The 18,977-nt window shown below is 37.5% G+C and overlaps 2 protein-coding genes across 3 annotated transcripts in view; both read right to left on the bottom strand.

Moving 5' to 3' along the window:
• LOC109084164 (solute carrier family 35 member E4-like) overlaps window positions 1–1,158 on the bottom strand; it is a 6,144-nt gene extending 4,986 nt beyond the window's left edge. Inside the window, exon 1 of one of the 2 annotated variants that reach the window (XM_042764825.1) lies at window positions 918–1,158. In XM_042764825.1, coding sequence (XP_042620759.1) covers window positions 918–1,018 — 101 coding nt within the window. In that variant the 5' untranslated portion in view covers window positions 1,019–1,158. Of the gene's footprint in view, window positions 1–910 lie in introns of both variants that reach the window. The other variant, XM_042764826.1, reaches the window with a different exon arrangement.
• Window positions 1,159–2,214: 1,056 nt separating this feature from the next.
• LOC109071629 (oxysterol-binding protein 2-like) lies at window positions 2,215–18,977 on the bottom strand. Its single transcript, XM_042764824.1, has 14 exons — window positions 18,380–18,977; window positions 17,064–17,269; window positions 10,673–10,923; window positions 10,351–10,519; window positions 9,265–9,388; window positions 8,622–8,688; window positions 8,379–8,507; window positions 7,391–7,636; window positions 7,141–7,261; window positions 6,469–6,572; window positions 5,338–5,433; window positions 5,024–5,208; window positions 4,516–4,736; window positions 2,215–4,405 (listed from the first exon to the last, which is right to left on the bottom strand). Exons 1-14 carry the CDS (start codon window positions 18,535–18,537, stop codon window positions 4,263–4,265), a joined length of 2,220 nt encoding a protein of 739 aa, XP_042620758.1. The 5' UTR covers window positions 18,538–18,977; the 3' UTR covers window positions 2,215–4,262.

Raw genomic sequence — 18,977 nt, 5'->3', positions numbered from 1 at the left:
AAAACAATTATTGTGAGCAAATTATAACATTTTTCATTTTTGGGTAAACTATCCCTTAAACGAATCAGCGAATGAATCATTTGATTCAAAAGATTCGAGTCACTGGAATGAACCCCCTCCACACAGACCGTAGGGAAGTTTAACGAGCCAGCCGACCAATCAGAAATCGGCTTATGTCGCTCTGCCGGTTTTGGATTGGCCGCTCTTAGTTTATTCAAAATACGGTATCAAAATGGTTCGATGTAAGCAAATGCGAAACAAATCACGGACTTTGTTGGTTAAAGAGTCGGGATAGCGAGTCCCTCGAGGTTTTTGTTGCTGACTTCACTGCTGTCGGTGTGTTTTACCCTGACAGTCACAGCACAGCAAACGGTCGTCCATCATAGAGGCTCCGTGACGGGGTGCCCGTACCTGCGACGACTAACCAGCCCAGCTAAACTGACCAAAAACGACACAGATTTGATCCGTTTTAAGAGGCTTGCAAAGGCCAGCACACACTGAGACCGAACATGTGTGCATGTATGACGCTGTCGATGACGTCTACAGTCAACGCAGCTCCAGTGCATTTTCTTCCCCGAATGTAAATCTAATTTCCTTTGGGGTTGTTCAAGCCAAACCGTGTGCATAGTCTGTATATTCCGTGTTATAGTATTATCCGCTGGGTAATACGACTGTCGGATCATATGAAGGATGCACTTGTGTTGATCAGCACATCGCACGCTAATAGTCTCGTCCATTGAATCATGAGAGCAAAACGTTTCCTGATAACGCTCATGAATGACATTATCAGACATCACACGGGCGTTTAGCGGTCTAACAGAGGAAATAAACACATAATGGCGTATTAAACAGAGCAGATTTCAGCAGCACTATGTCCAGTGTGATCAAATGCATTGCCCTGGTCTCTTACCTTGTTCCCGCACGGCTGAAGCTGGACGCGTGTGTTATCTCCCGCGCGCAGATACCGTCGGTCCTGTCGGTGACCGGCCGCTTGTCGCCAGATCAGCTGTGCGATCATCCCCGCGAAGCGTCTGTTCGTTCACTGCGGCCGCTGAGAGGTGCTGCTGGCATCGCTTTTACAAAATATGCTTCAACATCTCTATATAACCATATTCGTTTTACTACTCCCTCATTTAGCCCAATGTAGCTTTTTTTTTGGATGGTTATTAAAGGAATAGTTCACTCAAAAAAAGAAAATTAGCTAAAATTGTACTCACCGTCAGGTCATCCAAGATGTAGATGGATGCTCTGCAGTGAATGGGTGCCGTCAGAATGAGAGTCCAAACAGCTGATAAAAACATCACAATGATCAACACCACTCCAGTCCACCAATTAACGACTTGTGAAGTGAAAAGCTGTGTGTTTGTAACAAATTCATCAAGACATTAACTTATAACAGTTGCTTTTGGCTCAAATAGGAGTCCTCTATTCATAATAACACTTGTTCCAGTGAAAATTTCATCTTGCCTGAATTAGGAGAAAAAAATATAGATCAAGCACTGTTTACAAGCAACAAGTCCAAAACAGTTTTAAACAAATATGTGGGTGGATTTTATGGTCTTTTTTTTATACTGAAGGAAGCAGATTCATATTTTGGCCAGAAGTGACAGATTAACATTAAAAAAGCCTTAATTGATTGTTTCTTTGATTTGTTTCTTACAAACACTTAGATTTTCATTTCACAAGTCATTGATTGATGGACTGGAGTGGTGTGTTTTATTGTGATGTATTTATCAGCTGTTTGGACTCTCATTCTGACGGCACCCATTCGCTGCAGAGGATCCATTGGTGAGCAAGGGATGTAATATTAAATTTCTCCAAATCTGTTCCGATGCAGAAACAAACTCATCTACATCTTGGGTGGCCTGAAGGTGAGTACATTTTCAGCACATTTTCATTTTGGAGTGAACTATTCCTTTAAATGCCTTTGAGCCCAGTTTGATGAGCAGTTTAACCTTAAGTGCTGTACAGGTAAAGTACGGGTGAAATCTGCCCTTCTGAACCAGTGGATCAGGATTGTTCAGTGTGCAACAATAGTACCATCATCAAAAAGAGGATTAAGTGAGAATATTGTCACATATTTACTTTATAGTGTTGATGTGGAATAAAACATCCAGACATTTTATCAATGTTAAATAAAAAATTATTTGAGTGCAACTACAGCTGAACATGTCTGTTTGTAAGATGAATGCAAAACATTGAGAGAAGATGATGTAAAAATAAATAATTAATTTACTTTCATATTCATGTAGATTGCAGCATATTTTTGTTGCCAGGGGACTAAATTGCTCCTGTAAGATTAAAACAGTACTGTGATGTGTTTTACCCACCATGTAGCTTAAAGCAACTCTACGTAGTTTTGTGTATTTTCGCGACTTTGGCGCCTCCTGCAGGCAAGTGAGAGGAATTCATTGTCGTAAAGATACCACTATCATAATTAGCCTACAGTAGAAGACTGTACATCTGCATTTGTTGCACCAAACTTAGATAATCAAGGGAAAGAAGCAAAAACCATTTACCCTATTAAATATCAGTGAAAGATGACTTGAAAGATTTTGAAACTGATATTTCAAGGTAAAAAAAATACTGCATAGAGTTGCTTTAAAGTGAGAAAGTATGATCCACAGCTAGTCCCAAGTACTTTGGTGCCAACTTCTGGCCATGATAAAAACTGAAAGGCTTCAAAATGAACAAACAGACCTGAACGAACCATTGATAAACCTTGAAATATTGCACATGTAATTATTGTCAATATCCTTCTTTTAAATATGATACATTCAGATAATTTTAACAACCAAGACTGCAAATTTACATCATTTTCTAGTGAAAAATTTAGAGAGATGAACTTCAACAAGAGTCCTTGGAATGCAGCATCCTGAAGCACTGAAACTTTCAGCATTACCACATCAGCATCATAATTATTCAATTTATCTAGTTAAAATAGTCAGCTTTTTAAGGTTTCATTATGTCTGGTTAATTTTTGCAGTGTTTCTGGAGCTGATCTCAAAACCATCTCTGAGAGCTTTTGGTTGAAAAACTCAAACAGACAGTAAATATCAGACAGTCCTTTACATTGTATACTGACATAGTTTTGATATGGTGTTCTCTCATTTTAAGTGTTCATAACAGTGGTCTGCTAATTTTCTGAATGTTTTAATGCCAAACATGAGCCTTCAAACTCATTTTGGTTACAGTTTACGGTCAGTATTCCAGACCACTGTTCCTTGCAGCACGAATGGAGTATGTAGTGTAAATATGCTTTAGCAGCTAATACTGGAAACTAGAAAGTATTGCCACCACAAAATGCTAGTTATTGACAATATAGTCAAGGCCAAAGGTTTGCAAAACACCCTAAAATGTAAACTGATACCTGTAAGTGTTAAACAAATATATGAGCATATCGGTTGAAGTGCATGCTTAATTTGCATAATCATTTCAAAAGTCACATGATGGAACAATGTGCAAGTATTATTAATTCATCTATTTAAATAAATAAATAAATGCTTGATAGCTTGATTTTTTTTAGCATGTTTGCAAACATTTAGCCAGGACTCTATATGGAGAATTTCCATTAAGCCGTAATTCATCACCTACACAATGACATTTACATTACAATTGTGCTAAATAACTAAACGGGCAGCTAGAAACGAATTCTCGCATTAAATATCTAAGCCTTGGAAATTATTATTTTGTAGAAGCAACATCAATTCACTGATCTGGATACTATCTAGGTTGTTTATGGAGCATGTTTGCACAATTGAAACTACACAACACCTCATCTATACTACAGCTCAATGGAGGAACACAGTCTTGAGGGCATTCGGTCTCCAAACTGCAAAAGTAGCATGTGCTTTGAATGTCTGTTATCACACAATGGTGTATAATTCATGGATATCATACAGTTGACCTGAAACAGTTAAAAACCAGGGTATAAATCAGCTTTGAGGAAGACTCTTTTCCCTGGTGAAGTGTTACATTCCCCAGATCATCGTCTGTCACTGTCACATTTATAAAGTGCCTCCATCTATTGTGCTTAGAACTGTTTTGCATGCAATGTGAATTATGCCTGCTACAGTACAGGTGTCTCAATGCCCCCATGAATGCACACCAAATTAAGATGCATATATGAACACATATGGGTGCCTTGGAATCTGCATATTCCACATCTTTGAAACTCCTTGGAATGGGAAACACTGGAAAGCAGCTTTCCTAAAACAGAATGACTTGGAATTGCGAGCTGGTCCTGGTATGGAAGAGAGGCTTCAAAAGATGGCAGGGCAATGACTCCAGTCCTGTCTGTCTTTGGCTTCCCAGTAGCCTCCTTTATACACGTAGCTGCTCTCCCCTGTCTCTGTATCAGTCCTTTTCTCAAACCATAAGGGCTGGTAGCTCTCGGTCTCCTTACCTGTCAAATCCAGGACAAAACATCTTCAGTGAGATACTCTGCTACTGTTTGTACTGTTTACTGCCTATTAGGTATATGAAACGATATGAGTGTGTGAGGCTGTGTCTTACCCTCTTCTAGTGCGAGGTTGGCCTGCGCCTCTCTCTTCCTCCTCTCCAGTCTCTGACGCTCCTCCAGACGCTGTTTCTCAGCGTTCGCTTCGTCCCACAAGCCCGCCTCCATCAGCCGTTGGTCGGGCCGGAAGCGGCTGTCAGTAGGGGCCACGCCATCCTCCGGCTCATTCAGAGTCAAAGCCAAAGAAGAGAAGTAATGCATGTTCTCTGCATTTTCACTGGAATTACAGAAGAAAAAAGACAGAGTAGAAATTTTCCAAAAAAAATTTAAAGATACATATATCAGGGCTTGAATTTAAATTGTTTACTTAAACCTCCATCCAACAGGCTTTACAGTGAATGCAGTGCATTGAGCCATTTTCACAGCACAAATGCTCCCAAATATATTTTGAGGTTGCACAGACTAAATTTCCAGAGCATATGGTCGCAATGTCGAGCCTTATATAAATAATAGAAATATGATATAGACAGACAGACATAGATAGATAGATAGATAGATTCTTACGGCAGAGGGTATTTCTTCCACATTAGTTTTGGCGGTAGAGTCTGATAGACAGTTTTCTGTTTTCCTTCAGATCCTCCACAGCCGTGGCTGCTCTCTATGATCTTTGCACTTTCCATTTTATCATCCCACGTTCCAGAGAGAATATAGTGGGTGCAGGCTTCACCATCCATCACAACACCTGTCACCTGTGTACAGGAGGACACACAGCACTGCCTCTTCAGGTTACACTCATTACCCAGCAGAGGGCAGCAGCACACAGCCTCACATTTCACATGCTGGAAAACTGAATAAAGGTGATTGAGACACAGACTGACCTTGCGGGGAACATCCCTGGAGAAATAGCTGTATGGGGAGAATTTGAGGTGGCATTTGTCCTTGTTCCTGTGGTTCATGATTATAATGTCCCCAGACTGCATCAGGACAAAGAGTCATACGTTAATAACAATGACAGAGCTGCAGTGATGAAGAGCAGGTGTTTGGATTAGAGTTAAGTGACATGAAATGAACATTTATTAAGGAGGTTAATATGATCTATTTTGATTTCATGCCTTGATGGTCAATTAATTTTAACTGCATTCCCCACTGATTTAATCCAGAGCTGTAATAATTCTTTCCTGTTTCCTGTCAGTGGTGACTTTTCTCAAACAGATGGAGCGCTGAAGATGAGTAATGCCTCAACACGTGGGAGAACTCGAACCATACAGTTTACTCAAAAATGGAAATTCTGTCATCATTTAATCACCTTCATGTTAGTGCAAACCCATATGACTTTTTTTTCTTCTGTCAAATCTGATGTAACACATCAAATGTTTTTATTTAAGTACCACAATAAAGATTTTAGTAAATAATGATTTCAATTTCAACCAGTTTCTCAAATATATTTATCATACAGCCTCAAAAGTCTTGGAATTTAGCACCAAAACGAAACTTTTTTTTTTCCATTAATTGAAATAGAGCTGAAATAAAATAAAAATATTAAATGAAAAAGTTAAACTTAAAAAAAAATATTAATGTTGATGTGACAACTAACTGAAATAAGTTTACATTGAAGTAAACTAAAATTTAACTGAAAAAATAGCTAAATAGAAATAAAAAAGCACACTATGAAATAAACTTAAACTGAAATTAAAATGGTAACTAAAATATAAAATAAAAGCTAATTCAAATATAAATAAATATAAATATAATGATAATAAAATAACTCTGGTATACAAAGCACAAGCCTTTATATTGCTTTAATGACACCTTTATGTATATTTTTTGTGTCACTTTGGAGTTTGCCAGCACCTCTCCCCATACACATTTATTAAATAAATAACCAGGATATTCTTTAAAAAAAATTCTCCTTTTGTGCCATAAATTTAAAAGAGAGAATGTTATGTGTAATATGAACAGCTAACGAACAAAGAAAAAGGAGAGAAAAGAGAAAGAAGCCAGACACATACTTGATCTATCCATAGTTTGCCCACGATTATATTGTGCACAGTGGAGGTCACCTTACTCCACACATAATGATTCCCACTGGTGTGGAACTTCAGGTGAATGTGTCCTGCAGAGAGCAAAGAGAGGCATTGTGAGCAAACAACGGCAGGAGAAAGAGAAACGTACATGGAAATAAAAGCCAACAAGGTTGATTCGCTCAAAAAATATCTCAAAGCTGCAGGGAGATCTGCAATAAACATCAGTACAAAAGGTTCTATAAAAACAGAAACCATTTCACTAATGAAATTTTCCTTTGAAGTAACTTTTACCTGGAAGCAGCACATGTATACAGACACTACAGGTAACTAGTGTTGTTTTTAATACTAGCCTATGAGTTAAAAAAAAATGTTTTTTTTTTTTTTTACAAATTTTCTGATTTTATGTATTAAAACACTGGTCAGAAATCATGAGATAACATAATAATATATCTATCTATCTCTCTCTCTCTCTCTCTCTATCTATCTTTATATATAAAGTTTATATATTCTAAACTTTGTTCTAGTCAATCAATGTATACTTAATTTATCACTAGAAATTGGTCATTGGTCTAAAGGGAGCCATGACTGATGGATTTCGTTTCTGTGTCTGTGAGTAATGATGTGAATGTGCTCTAAAGGTGACTCATGATGAATCACCTAGTGGCATGATAGAGATGTATTTGCCACGAAATTTGCTGTCGATGGTGATCTCCTGCCACAGGGTCCAGCCTCGCTGTGATATCACATGGTGGGCAGCTGCCGGAGGATGATGACTTATCTGAGAGAGAGGGTGAGAAAGAGCTGATCAATGTGTCACACAATCACTGACAACATTTAATGCATTAACTATAAATAAGTAAGTAAAATATGTTACATATATATTATTTTATACATGTTAATATTTTACCTGTTCACAGATGGAGCGGTAGCCATACTCCTCCACGCGGTCCAGCTCATAGGTCTCTCCCAGCAGGGGGTTGAAGGGTTTCCCTGTGCGGTGGACGGTGGTTGAATAAGACGAGACGGAGAAGGCAGCCACCAGACACATCTGCTCCAGAGAGGAGTCACAGTGTGCTGCCCGGTCCAGGAGCTCGCTGTATTCAAGATCCTCTGTCAAGCGCTGCAGCATCGATAACGGCTCGTTGAAGTTCACCTGGAAGTGAGGATTCAGACACACACAGATATATCTTAAGATTCGGATAAAGAAGATTCTGAGATTTTAAAGGGTCACCCAAAAATTAAAATGTGCTGAGAAAAGCTATGTGGTTATCAAAATGTATAAATAAGCCGTTTCAACATAAAAACTGTAACTTCTGTCCAAAGTACCAGTACATAATCCATAATAACACTTCCTCCAGTGAAAAAGTCCATCCCCTGTTGTCATCTCACATCAAAATCCACCCACATATTAGAACTGTTTTGGACTGTTCTCACTTGCTTGATCTGTGCATATTTATCTCCTGGTTTAGATGAGAGAAAGCAATGTTGTGAATACAGGACTCGCTTTTTACCCAGAAGCAATGGTCTGAAGTTAAAAATATCTTGATGGATTTGGTCATTACAAACATGCAGCTTTTCACTTCACACTATGTTAACTGATGGACTGAAGTCGTGTGGATTACTTGTGATGTATTTATCAGCTGTTTTGACTCTCATGTTTGGACATTCTGATTGAATGCATTTGATGCATTGGTTAGATTTTTGTGTAATTGTTGTTTTCTGTTTGTCTGTTCTGATGAAGAAACAAACTTATCTACATCTTTGATGGTCTGAGGATGAGTACATTTTCAGCCAATCTTATTGTTTGGTCGAACAATTTCTTTAATTATAATCACTGGGCGTTATCTCCCACAGCTCATAACTCTATATAGCTCAAATTCTGAGGCTCCTCTCACAGGCATGGGGATCTTAGAGAGCTCCTTTCCAATGCAATTCTTCATGATGCTCCACAGGTTCAGGGAGTAGTTGGGCTTATCTGGGATGCGACGGCGCCTGCCCCTGCGCAAGTAGCTACCAGAACCGTCCTGTACACAGAGAAAACAGTATAGTGAGCAAAATTAAACATAATCAATATTAACATTATTTGGCATGTGTGGTTCTGTTTGGATAAGTTATGAATAAACACAGCCCAAACTCACATTGTCATCCTGGCTCCAATTACTGGATAAACTTCCACTGGTCACATTCTGATTACTGCTCAAGTGTCTGAGACACACACACACATACAGAAACACACGTAAGGGCTGAAATATCAAATTGCTTCTTACTGTAAATATGTAATGTACTCACAAGCCACACTAGGGGAGGATCATTCATTATTCAGGCATAGAGTAGATAAAAACAATTTGTTCTGCGCAATATTCACAATAAAATTATTCCACTTAGCATCCACTTATTTTGACTAAGAAGTGCCCACAGGAAGAGACTAAATAACTTACATGAAACCCACAATTAATTTCACTTTTAAGCACCACTTAAGGGAAGGTACATCGAAAATCAAGGACACCTAAAAATTATTCAAATAATTGTGCAGCAATCTCAGCACATTAATTATTATTAAGAAAAGTAGCTTAAAAAAAATAGTGTAAATTGAAAAGACTTAGGTCAGCCTAAGTGAGCTAGTAATAACTGGGCACTCTGACTCCCAGAAGCTGAGTACGGACAATCAATCGAATCTGAGCTTGTTACTTTATCAAGCTCTTGTCATTAAATGCATATGTGATATCTGAGCTTGTGACTAAAAGCCAGTTGTTATAAGAAATTATCTTTATATATATAAACCTGTGTTGTGAGTGATCGTCTGCAGGCACTGTGATGAAGGCAGGAGAATCTTCCATGGCATCAAAGAACTCTATGTCTTCATTCTCTTCACTGGATTCTCCCTCCAGGGTTCCCTCTGCACCTTCTGAAGATCAACACATGGAAAGTCTGGATTTAATGATGGGTCAGCATTATCAGAAACCTGTTTTTAAATAAAACTGAGTGTTACATTTTAAGCCTAGCCTGTAATAACATACAGAAAGCATGGATTTACATACTTTGTTATGGTGCTTGCATTGTAAAGCCAGTAAAACTAATATAATTCTCAAAATAAAATAATTCATACATTTAAATTTTAATTTTACTTAATACATTTTAATAATAAAGGGCAAGTAACAATAACACTAGAGTTCAAGAGTTTGTGTTCAGTAAGAATTTTTCATGTTTTCAGGAAGTCTCTTATGCTCACCAGTTTATTGAATTTATCTGATAATAAATACAGTAAAGACAGTAATATTGTGAAATGCTACTTTGATTTAAAATAATTGTTTCTATTTCATTATCTTTTAAAATGTAATTTATTCCTGTGAGTTAAAACTGAGTTTTCAGCATCATTACTCCACTCTTCAGTGTCACATGATCCTTCAGAAATCATTCTAATATGTTGAATGGCTGCTCAATAAACATTTCTAATTATCATCAGTGTTGAAAACAGTTGTACTGTCTAACATTTTTGTGGAAACAAATACTTTTTTTCAGGTTTCTTGGATAAATAGAATTTATTTGAAATTGAATTTTGGTTTATTATTAAAAATATCTTTCCTGTCATTTTGATCAATTTAATACATGCTTGCTAAATAAAACTATTTTCTTTAAAAAACAACAACTTTTGAATGGTAGTGTACATTAAAGCTATTGTATAAATCTTTTAATATAGTTCACATGTGCCAAAAGAACAAATTTTAAGGTGTTTTTATGGTACTTTTTTCCTTTTTAAAGCATGACAGCTCTGTGTACAGCTGTTTGGACATTCAGCAAAACATTGCATTTTGTGCTCCACAGACAAAAAAAAAAAAAAAAAAAAAAAAAACAATCAAAAAGCCTCACTATCGTGTGTGCTGGGCGATTCTCTCCAGGCTCTCTCCAGACTGTTGTGCTGTTTGGCTAGCTGCTCAATAGTCTCCTCCAGGTGGTGGCGCTGTTCCCGCTCATACTGCAGTGCGCGCTGCCACCTCCGGCTGTGTGCCTCCGCTAGATCCACAAAGTCCTGACAGGCCTGTTCCAAAAACCAGCCCAATCATTCACATTCATCATTCATTTTCTGGTACAGATTCAGCCTTTTTTTTTTAAAGATAAAATCTGTATTTTTTATGCTAAAATGTCCGTTTTAATATGCAGAGTCAACTGTAAGTAAGCCACTGAAACTCACATTGATCATAGCATTAGAAGTGATGCGGAGGAGAGTGGCTCGCTCGTTAACGGACTTCAGTTTATCTGCGCCGTCGGTGGGGGCCCGCAGGTCCTCCAGTTCACTGAGGGAGCGCTGGAGGGCGGCGCCGTGCTTCCCGATGAGCTCGTTGCAGGTGCTGAGGTCTTCAAGCTTGCTGGCCAGAGTCTTGAGCGCCCCTTGGATCAGAGCACGATCCGGCTGGGCTAGTGCACCCTCATCACCAGAGTCATCTGCAGAAAGTTAAATGGAGAGATAGATGCCAAATGAGAAGACATACGTAAGATGAATGATGATCAGCTGACTTTCCTGCAGATTCCTGCAGATTTGCTTTATTCAACATTAAGAAGATCAGGCCCTTTCTTTCAGAACATGCTGCACAACTTCTTGTTCAAGCTCTTGTTCTGTCAAGGCTGGACTATTGCAACGCTCTCTTGGCAGGTCTTCCAGCCACTCCTAACAAACCTTTACAATTAATCCAGAACGCTGCATCAAGATTAATTTTTAACGAGCCGGAAAGAATACACGTCACACCTCTGTTCATCAATTTGCACTGGCTACCAATAGCTGCTCGCATAAAATTCAAGGCATTAATGTTTGACTACAAAACCACCACTGGCTCTGCACCCTTTACCTAAATTCATTACTTCAGACTTATGTGGCCTCTAGAAGCTTGCGTTCTGCAAGTGAACGTCACTTTATCGTGCCATCTCAAAGAAGCACAATATCACTTCTCACTTACTGTATGGAGGAAAAACCAACAAAACATTGATGATACCTCTTTCCAAAGACGTTCCAGTAGCTGAACTTTATGGGATATGAAAGAGTGCAAATAATTGAATGTATATCCAGTACAGCCTCATTTCCATTTGGGTCAATTGAAATATGTTGTGTACTCCGAAAAAGGCACATTGACAGCATGTGACATGCTCTCGATCACCACAGAAAATAACTGAACACATCCAGCCCTCAGCGCATATCTAATTTTATTTTAATACTGTGCGAATTATATGAGTGATATTATAAGGATGTATTTGTTTAAAAATGTGTTGATTGCCATTTATGTTATATTGTCATTGCACTAAAGCTAAAAGAAATTACTATAATATTATGTGAAAAACATTATTACATTAATTCACATTTATTTGTATAGCTTTTAAATCACTACTGGTCCAAAGCATCTTTTTTCTTTTCATATGCTATTTTCTAAGGTAGTGATTATCAACCTTTTTGACTCGAAGGCCCCCCAATGTCCAACACAATATTTGAAGGCCCTCTAAATAATACTAACAGAACCATAAAATCTATAAATTATTATTAACAAAGAATGGGAGTGTCTATATAGGTACGTTCATTAACCACATTTCATTTTATGATTCCAGAAGTTTCAAGAACCACAGTTTTAGGAGGTTTGTGGAAATATTTGTTGCTATAGATCACTATTTATTGTGATAAGGATTATGAAAATATATTTGTGTAAGTTTTAATTTGTCAAAATAATTATTGTTAATTATGATCATCATTTTTATTAATAATATTAATAATAATGAATATTTCTTTTTTGAATGTTGTCTTTATAATAATATTTTTATCACAAATATAGAGTAGCTGTATTTTTGGAAAGGGTGTCCTAGCAAGGGGATCATCATATTTGGGGGTCCTTGGCATTCAAAAGTTTTGAAACCCCTGCTACAGACTTCCAACGTAAGCAAATTTCTGAATGTGCACTTTTTATTTGTCAAACTGAATTCAAAATAAATACCTGTGGTAATCAAAAGAATGGTGCATTCCTTCAAATAAGTGAAGTTAATATGTGTTATGATGTTCTGCAGCCAACAAATTTACAGCAGCGCTGCAGGCTGAACTAAAATAACTTTATAAATAGCACAGACGCACACAGTGCTGGAGGGGTCTGACGTGACAGCTGAGAACTAAAACTGTCCTTTTGTGGAGGTCTTTTCAATTGCAAGCATATTTTTCAGCCAGGCTTTAAATGGATGCTGAAAAATGACCACAGAGATGGACAGAAGCTGTAATGGGAGGAGATGGCCATTGGAGAAAGAGAGAGAGAGAGATAACATGCTCAAACAGATCCGGAATTCATTATAGAGCTGAAGGACATCACAATAGAATGTGGGCAATAGGTGACGGAATGAGCGAGTGTGAAAGAGACGCGTCATAATAACCAGCAACCCATTCAAAACACCAGATTTCTGTGAATGAACACCGTTACCATGGAAACAAGGTCCCGCAATTGGGAGGATGGCTATTTTTAGAAGCTACAAGGAGAATGAAAAAAAAACACAGGCTAATGCATCTCGGTTTGCCTGCTCTTACACAACATGACCATCACTCGCTGGAAAATAGATGAGAACAGGCTGTAGATTGCATCTTGTGTACCGAAAGACATTTTTGGAAGCACTTGCTTGTATGAGCCTGAGGCGGCTACACGAGGAGACATGCTGGCACACTATTAACTGAAACTCACTCAATCTGTATATCAGAGACTGGAGATAAAAGGGTAGAAAAGTGACCTTTAAATGACCTGCTGCACCCTGATCAGATCATCAGCTGACCCTGTCTGTGTCATGTGTGAAATATGTTATATCTGAAAAAAATAAAACGCATCACAGTTCCAACAAAAATATGAAGCAGCACAACCATTTTCAACATTGATAATAATAAGAAATGTTTCTTGAGCAGCAAATCAGCATATCAGAATGATTTCTGAAGGATCATGTGACACTGAAGACTGGAGGAATGATGCTGAAAATTCATCTTTGATCACAGGAATAAATTACATTTACAATATATTCAAATTTAAATGTTAAATTGCACTAATAATTCTCATTCTCATGTCTTTCCTGTATTTTTAATCAAATAGATCAAATAAATGCCGCCTAGGTGAGCATATGACAAAATGATAAAACACTTAAACATTGTTTGCATAATTAATAATAAATAATAATTGATAATACTTCAATAATAATGTATTAATATATGCTTAACAGTTAGACATTGCCCCTAAAACAGACACAAAAATTAATTTGCAACCATTTACATAGCAACTTTTCATAATTTATCACTGCATGATAATAATAATAATAATAATAATAATAATAATAATTTCTTTTTTGTTTTCATTGTAGTATTATGATTATTTATTGTGGCTAAAAAAGCATATAAATTAATGTATATACATTTTTTTTTTCATTGTAATATTAATTATCATGTAGCATTACTGTTATTTATGTTTAATTACATCATTTTTATATAGTCTTACTATTATTTATTTTGTCGATCAGAAAAAAAGTCCATTCACTATAATAAAATAATGCCTGCTTTTGCAACATACTACTGTATATACTTACTTTAACTACTTTTTTACATTTGTTAGAACTTTTTGCAAGTAAGATTTTTTTACAGTGAGGATCAATTCAAGCCAAACCCATCAGCTGCAAAGATTACACGATCACTGAGATGCCAGCTTCAGTCTTTCCACCCAAACTGTATCTAAGCTAAAGCGTCTTCAACCTAATCCGAGCAAAAGACTGCAATTTTCTGCTTGCCAAGAAAACAATTGGTGAAAAGTGGATTAGCGTGGATCTCTAGAGAGCAGAATCAAAGAGGAGAGAATGAGAACTCCTCCAGTCTGGTGACCCACATACAGCTACTGTGTGCCTGTGTCTCCTGCCAACATCATCACAGAGCCCCATCTGCAGACAGAGCGAGTCTTGAAGGTGGGATTAAAATAGAGAGAACAAGAGAGGCTCGCTCAACCTCGGCAGGCGCAAGAGGAAAAGCACCAGCGCTCTTCTTCCTCTGACCCTGCTGGAGATACACGAGTGACTCATCTCTGAATAACCACACCTAAACTAACAGCAGATCGCAGAACAGGGAAGATTCCATGTGTGGAGACAAACATAAAAACAAGCGACGGTTAAATTCAATCCAATTTGTCCCATCGGCCTGCTAACTTTGTATCACAGATAATCTGCTCTGCACTGAGTAGTGTTTCTCACACTTATAACACAACTTATGGACCACACTCAAAGAAACCTAAACGTGGAATTTGCTAGCAACCACCTAAAAACACCCTGACAACCAAACACAGGCTCAGAAAATGTTAAAATGTAGCATATTGTTATTAAACATGTAGCATATTATCCAACATTCCAATCCTGAGACTAAGCTGTAAGCACTAAATGTATTTGGCCCATAAAAGAGTAAGTGACCACATGCAAATATAAACAAGTTCTATTAAATGTGAATGGATTGCTAGAGCAGCAAGAATATAATAATACACTTATTCCCTCTCATAACTGAGCTATAAATAGCTACTGCATACAGAACTTTGAAATCAAGGCTGAAATTAAAGCTGATTTGGTATGTACAATCAGACTCATAATACTAAAATAAAACACAGGCTAAAAGCATCTATGAAGTCTGAATTTATTTCCCACAAAGACAAAAGACAAATGCTTTTGCATAAATGGCAATCAAACATATGTATTCATAATGTTTCTTACCTTTTCTCAACAGGATCGAATCATTAATAAATACAAAGCGAGCAAAGCTTATTTAGTGAAGATGATGTTAAAATGTAGCGTCTCCTCCTCAGTCACCTTCCCAGCTTCCCTCCCATCCCTCTCGCTCCTGTTTTCCTTCTCACCCTCCCTCTTTCCCCTCACATTCTCCAAAATGCACAGTGGGCGGAGCTTATATGCTCGTCACTCCATTCAGCAGCACATGATATCATCCGAATGGGAAGGTGTGCAGTGTGCAAATTAATAACGTTTGGTATCAAACTGTACAAGAAAAGAGACTCATGTAAATGCAGTAATACAGAAGGAGTGTAAAATTATCTGTACAATTAAAATATCAAATATGTTGATATATTTTAGCTACAAGACAGTAATGTGTTTTTTCAAGCTACCAGGACTGAGTTTGGTTAAGAAATAACAAAATCCTGAGACGTGAAATAAAAAATAAGACGTGCATTGGATTATTTATTTTCAAGTATCGGTAGAGAAACAATGAAATGTGTTTATTAAATGTAACAAAAAAAAAACACATTTTATGCATAATATTTATGATAAAATAATAATTACTTTGCATATAATTTGCGTGTTTATAAATATATATAAAAATAAAATCATGAACAATGCTACCCCCTAGTGGCATTTGTTTAAACAATGCAATGCTTTTTTTCCCCTTTTCATTTTAGAAAGGGTCTTTTTTCTGAATAAACAGGGGAATTCCTGTTGTTTATTATTTTTATATATATATATATATATATATATATATATATATATATATATATATATATATATATATATATATATATATATATATATATATAAATATATATATATATATATATCTATCTGTTCTATCTTATATATATATATATATAAATATAAATATAAATATATATATATATATATTTAATTTTTCGAAATTGAGATTTATACATCATCTGAAATCTGAATAAATAAGCTTTCCATTGATTTATGGTTTATTAGGATCAGACAATATTTGAGATACAATTATTTTAAAAATCTGGAATCTGAGGGTGCAAAAAAATCTAAATACTGAGAAAATCACCTTTGAAGTTGTCCAAATGAATCCTTATATGCATATTACTAATCAAAAAATAAGTTTTGATATATTTACAGTAGGAAATTTACAAAATATCTTCCATGGGACATGATCTTTACTTAATATCCTAATGATTTCTGGCATAAAATAAAAATCTATAATTTTGACCCATGCAATGTTTTTTTGGCTTTTGCTAAAAATTTACCCCAGTGACTTAAGACTGGTTTTGTGGTCCAGGGTCACATATATTATTCAAGACATTGGAACAAATGTTTTAAGTAGGATATCATTTTACTGTACATTCATGTTCTCCGCCTTTACATGTGAGATCAGATTAAACTGGTTGGTAAATCTGCAATAAATAATATGGAACATGCACTGATTTAAGAGCTTTTAAGAAAGAAAAGGAAATTCCTGTTTAGTTCTAGTACAATGCAATAAAAGGTACGAGAAGGTAAAAATGCAGACCTGTTTAAAAATAATGTATATGGTTGAGATAAATGTATTATTAAAGCCTGAATATCAAGACAGCTTACTTAATAACAAACACGTCGACATCACTTATCATTCTTTATTATGACCATTATACTGTAAATGATAGTAATGTCTATCTAGTGAGTTATCTAGTGAGCAAACATTTTAAACAAATCTATCATATATTTTATTACATTCATTCAAAGTACCCCACCCCACCCCCCACCCCCCAACTACAGCTCTGCACACCAGCTGCATTCTGGGATACTTTTGATTGGCACTGTGACCCGTCACTCACCTGAATGGGGCATCATTTGAGTGGCGTTTGCTTTGGCCTGCTGAAGAGCAGAAACCCAGCGCTGACACTCCCCCTCTGAATACGCCTTCAGGTGGTAGCTCCGCCCCCCACTCGTCAGCACAAAGTGACAGGTGTCACCCACCTCTATGTGCACCGTCGCCAAGGTAATCGTGCCTCGGCAGGTGTGTGCCATTTCTGCTTGAGTCCTACAGACAAGTTTACATATACACATGGGTTTAAGAAGCACAGATCCACAGGATCACAAACATCTGGAGATGCTCAAAATCCACCAGCAGTCTTGTCAATAGTTAATGCACATTTTCTGTGCAAATACTTATGAGTGAATTTATAATTGAGAGTAATTATTGTACTAAAGATCATTTTTATGTTATTATTATGAGTGAATTTACTTTTATGAGTGATTGACCCTGCATCGGGTCATATTTTCATCTCATTTGCAATAACCTAGCATTCTACCATATTTATTTACATTTTATTGGTACCCTCCTCACTAGATCTCAGCACTGAAAAATGCCGGTCAAATACATCAAGCAGGCCGCAATAAAATGTCTGCAGGACTTCTGAGTCCAAGAGTGCTGAATCAGAGCATCATTAATATCAAATCCATACTAAATCCACACTGCAGCATAGCAAGCTAACATTGACAGCTGCAAAGATTTAAAGGCCTCTGAAGGGTACAAGAGCAATTATCACGTGAGAGTAATAACCTTAAAATATTTAAAATAGAACATACAAAACACACATTAAAATCAGGCCTTATTATTTCAGGGAAACAGAGTGCCCCAAAGGTCTGTAATGAAATCAAGGCAAATGTATAACACTGAGCATTTAACTTCTTTATACAGACTGAACTGAAGCACACCAGGTTTTACACAAATGCAGCTAAAAAGACATTCATGTTTGTTTGTTTTCACTCAAAACAGAAAAAATGTTCCAGAAATATAAATACACTTTATACCATATGCATATTAAATAGTGTTTCTCACTAAGGCCCTTGAAGAAGGGTGCAAACTTGATCTACTAGGCTAGATGCCTCAGATGTCCCCATTAACGTTACTAATTATAAACAGGAGAGGCATTGTTGCAGCATGGATAGCTAAGAAATGACCAGTGCTTAAATATGTCAGCGGTGCCCACACGAGCAAGAAGCCTTTTAATTAAAACTTCTGAGCAACTCCTATTCCAAATAAGGTCAAATAATGTGCCGCGGGTGAAAAGGGTGACACAGCAAAGTCACGCGCACCGAGAGACCCCAGCGCTCCTCGTGCGCATCAAACCGAACGCACTGCGCGTACCTGTAGTACGACAGGAGGCCGTTGCTCAGGACGAACCACCGGCGCTGGTAACCCTTCAGGTAGTTAGTCCATTTAAAGAGCCATCCTTTATAAGTGTCCGGCCCGGGACCCTGCACACCTGAAGGAGACGGAAGGGTCCGCACCACCAGCTCGGTCATGTCGCTGCTGTCTGCCTCACCGATGCCCTCCTCCCATTAACCGCGCGCGTCCCTTCGCATGAATGCAACACGTTTAGGGCACGAGCGAGGAGTCAAATTTGCGGTCACCGCGAGGAGAGGCGGCGCTTCTGCGGGACGCGCTGGAAGACCGATGCTGCTGAGGGGAACACAGTGTGTGACGTAGATGCATCGCGGACGCACAGATCGCTCAGAATCTGCCTTATGACGTAAAGACATTAGAGAGGAGGACGGATGCGAGGATGCACAGGCTTCTAAGAGCTGAAGTATGCATCCCGAGATAAGCTTGGCTTGAATGCAGCAGGGCTGCATCCGATATCGAACAGATTCTTGGTCCTTGCTTTATGGCATTTGGTGCTGCAAAGTCATGCTGCGTTCTCCCTCTCCGCTTTATATTTGTATTTCTGAACTGATGTCTTCAA

This window comes from Cyprinus carpio, chromosome A10 (genome assembly GCF_018340385.1).
Source record: "Cyprinus carpio isolate SPL01 chromosome A10, ASM1834038v1, whole genome shotgun sequence".
Classification (NCBI taxonomy): domain Eukaryota; kingdom Metazoa; phylum Chordata; class Actinopteri; order Cypriniformes; family Cyprinidae; genus Cyprinus; species Cyprinus carpio.
Note: the sequence above shows the minus strand (reverse complement) of the source record. Positions and strands in the feature narration are given on the sequence as shown.